This window comes from Nicotiana tabacum, chromosome 22 (assembly GCF_000715075.1).
Source record: "Nicotiana tabacum cultivar K326 chromosome 22, ASM71507v2, whole genome shotgun sequence".
Classification (NCBI taxonomy): Eukaryota; Viridiplantae; Streptophyta; class Magnoliopsida; order Solanales; family Solanaceae; genus Nicotiana; species Nicotiana tabacum.
Window position 1 is genome coordinate 63,726,495 of NC_134101.1, and position 3,622 is coordinate 63,730,116.

At 42.4% G+C, this 3,622-nt stretch overlaps 1 protein-coding gene across 1 annotated transcript; it reads left to right on the plus strand.

Moving 5' to 3' along the window:
- The first annotated feature begins 2,211 nt into the window (after positions 1–2,211).
- On the plus strand, positions 2,212–3,279 carry LOC107798848 (fasciclin-like arabinogalactan protein 11). The gene has a single exon (XM_016621882.2). The coding sequence runs from the start codon at positions 2,320–2,322 to the stop codon at positions 3,064–3,066; it is 747 nt and encodes a 248-aa protein (XP_016477368.2). The 5' UTR covers positions 2,212–2,319; the 3' UTR covers positions 3,067–3,279.
- The last annotated feature ends 343 nt before the right edge of the window (positions 3,280–3,622 follow it).

Consider the following 3,622-nt stretch of genomic DNA (forward strand, 5'->3'; position numbering starts at 1 on the left):
ATGTCATCACATATTAAAGTAACTTATTGCAAACAGAGAAAGATATAAGGAAGCAAGGAGGGAGGCGAAATTAGCGGTCACGGAGGCTATGACTGCTGCGTTTGAGCGGCTCTATGAGGAACTGAGAGGCAAAGGTAGGGACAAGAAGTTATTTCGGCTGGCCAAAGCGAGAGAGAGGAAGGCTCGTGATTTGGATCAAGTGAGGTGCATCAAAGACGAGGAAGGTCATGTATTAATGGAAGAGGTCCAGATTAGGCAGAGATGGTAGTCGTACTTTCATAGACTTCTGAATGAAGAGGGGGACGGAAATATCGTGTTAGGGGAATTGGGGCACTCCGAGAGTCACCAAGACTTTAGGTACTGTAGGCGTATTAAGGTGGAGGAGGTCGTGGGAGAGATATGTGAGACGAGCCGGGGCAAAGCGACCGGACCAGACGAGATTCCAGTAGAATTTTGGAGGTATGTGGGTAGAGCAGGCTTGGAGTGGCTAACTGAGCTGTTTAATGTTATTTTCAGGACGAAGAGGATACCAGATGAGTGGAGGTTGAGTACGATGATCGTGTTATACAAGAACAAAGGGGATATCCAGAATTGTAACAACTATAGGGATATTAAGTTACTAAGTCATACCATGAAAGTTTGGGAGAGGGTGGTGGAAGGGAGGGTAAGGAAGGAAGACGGTGTCTATATCAGAAAACCAGTTCGGGTTCATACCGGGTCGTTCTACTACGGAAGCTATCCACCTTTTCAGGAGGTTGGTGGAACAGTACAGAGATAGGAAGAGGGATTTGCACATGGTGTTTATTGATCTAGAGAAGGCGTATGGCAAAGACGCTCTTTGGAGATGCCTGGAGGTGAAAGGTATGCTTGTAGCTTATATTATGGCGATAAAGGATTTGTATGATGGAGCTAAGACTCGGATTAGGACTGTGGGAGGTGACTTAGAGCCTTTTCCGGTAGTTATGGGGTTACACCAAGGATCTGCGCTCAGCCCATTCTTATTTGCCTTGGTGATGGACGCACTGACACACCATATTCAAGGGGAAGTGCCATGATGTATGTTGTTCGCTGATGATATAGTTCTGATTGATGAGACGAGAGGCAACGTTAATGAGAGACCGGAGGTATGTAGGCAAGTCCTGGAGTCTAAAGGTTTCAAGTTGAGTAGGACCAAGACGAAATATTTGGAGTGCAAGTTCAGCGATGTGTCGGGGGAAGCGGACGTGGAGGTGAGGCTTGACTCGCAAGTCATCCCTAAGAGAGAGAGAGTTTTAAGTACCTAGGGTCAATTATCCAGGGAGATAGGGAGATCAACGGGGATGTCACGTACCATATCGGGGTGGGGTGGATGAAATGGAGGTTAGCGTTTGGAGTCCTGTGTGACAAGAAGGTGCCACTGAAACTTATTAAAGGTAAGTTCTACAGAGCGGTGGTTAGACCGGCCATACTGTATGGGGTTGAGTGTTAGCCAGTCAAGAATTCTTATATCCAGAAGATGAAATCAGCCAAAATGAGGATGTTGAGATGGATGTGCGGGCACACTAGACTGGATAATATTAGAGAGGTAGAGGGTGGCCTAAGAAGTATTGGGGCGAGGTGATCAGGCCGGACATGGCGCAGCTTCAGATTTCCGAGGACATGGGCCTTGATAGGGAGGTGTGGAGGTCGAGCATTAGGGTTGTAGGTTAGGGGTAGTTGAGCGTTTTTTCCTCGTTGTTCCGGGTAATGTGATAGTATTTTGTCTAGGACTGTTAGCGGGTTTTTTTTCATCACACTATTTTTATTTTTATTTTTAATTTTTATTATTACCATAATTATTGTCCTTCCACTTATTTGTTGTCTCTTAGGGTGCGATATTATTTGTCTGGTTTCTGTTGTTGTTGCAGATCTTTTGTCTCTGAACCGAGAGTCTCCCGGAAACAACCTTTCTATCTCTCCGGGGAAGGGGTAAGGTCTGTGTACACTATACCCTCCCCAGACCCCACTAGTGAAATTATTACTGGGTTGTTGTTGTTGTATCTTTTATCCTATCTTTATACTGTCAGTATATATGATATAAATTCAAGAAATTAAATAAATAAAATCTTAACCTCCCACCAAATTGAGCGATACTATGCTACTAATTGGTTTCATAATTAGTATTATAGCTTCCAACTTCTCACCTACCATACAGATTTCCTATTTCCCTCTCCATAAAACCCCTATGTTTCTGCCCTATCATAAACAAGCACCGTTCATCTTTCAAATTTCAAACTCCCAAGTCTATTTCTCTCTATATTCAAACCATCCATTCTTGAAAAGGATAAAAAAGAAATAAATATGATGAGCTATCTTGTTTTCTCTCTTTCATTGCTTTTAATTTTCCTCCATTGTTGCACCTTGACTCTAGCCCAAACTTCTGCCGCAGCCCCAGCTCCATCCGGCCCAACCAACATCACAAAAATACTCGAAAAAGCCGGCCAATTCACCACATTTATCCGGCTCTTAAAAACCACTCAAGCCGGTGATCAAATCAACACACAATTAAATAATTCAAACCAAGGAATGACTGTTTTTGCACCTACGGATAACGCATTCTCGAGCTTAAAAGCTGGGACCCTCAATTCTCTGAGTTCTCAACAACAAGTTTCGCTAGTTCAATTTCATTTACTTCCCAATTTTATTTCAATTTCACAGTTTCAAACTGTGAGCAATCCGTTAAGAACACAAGCTGGTGACACTAGTCCCGGCGATTTTCCGTTAAATGTAACGACTTTAGGAAACCAAGTGAATGTGTCAACTGGCATTGTGGATGCTACTGTGGCTAATACGATTTACACTGACGGTGAACTGGCAGTTTATCAAGTGGATAAAGTGCTTCAACCTTTGAATATTTTTGCTTCTCCTTCGCCGGCAACAGCACCGGCTCCGGCGACGTTGAATCTAAAAAAGAAATCTCCGGCAGCGTTGAGTCCCAGCTCCGGCAGTGATGATGCGGTGGTAGATCATTCGGCTGCTGGTGGAGTTAGCGTGCATGGCGTGGCGGTGTTGGGACTTGGAGGTTTCTTGTTTATGTTTTGGTTGTGACGGTTGTGATTGTTCGTAAGTGGTCAAATTGTGGAATCAACGGCTGTGATCGTCAATGACTACATTTGAATAATTCCTCCTCTCTCCTCTTTTTTTTTTTTTTTTTTTTTTTTTTTTTGCTTTCCTCTTTTCAATTTGGATGTTCAAGTGACAAGCTGTAAGATACTGAGAATCAAGTTTTGAAGTTGTCTACATTTATATGTTTTTCATTCATTCTTTGTCTCCTCTGCATTGCCTTGTCTCTTCCGGCTTATTGTATAAATTTACTGCTTGGAAACAAGAAATTAACCCAAGATTATAAAAGAGAAAAGAAATATATATATATATATATATATATATATATATATATATATATATATATGTTTACGTCTGCCCTACACAAATTACGTACCATAGTAAGGAAGATCGTGGTCGCTATGGTCCCTGTATTAGTAAGTTCTTGGAAATATACGTAGCAATGGCTCATTGTTGACCTAAGTAGATTTGGTTTTGATGATTGACAAAGGAACACATGCATGAACTAGGTACACGGATATGGTGTACACAGAGCACGGGC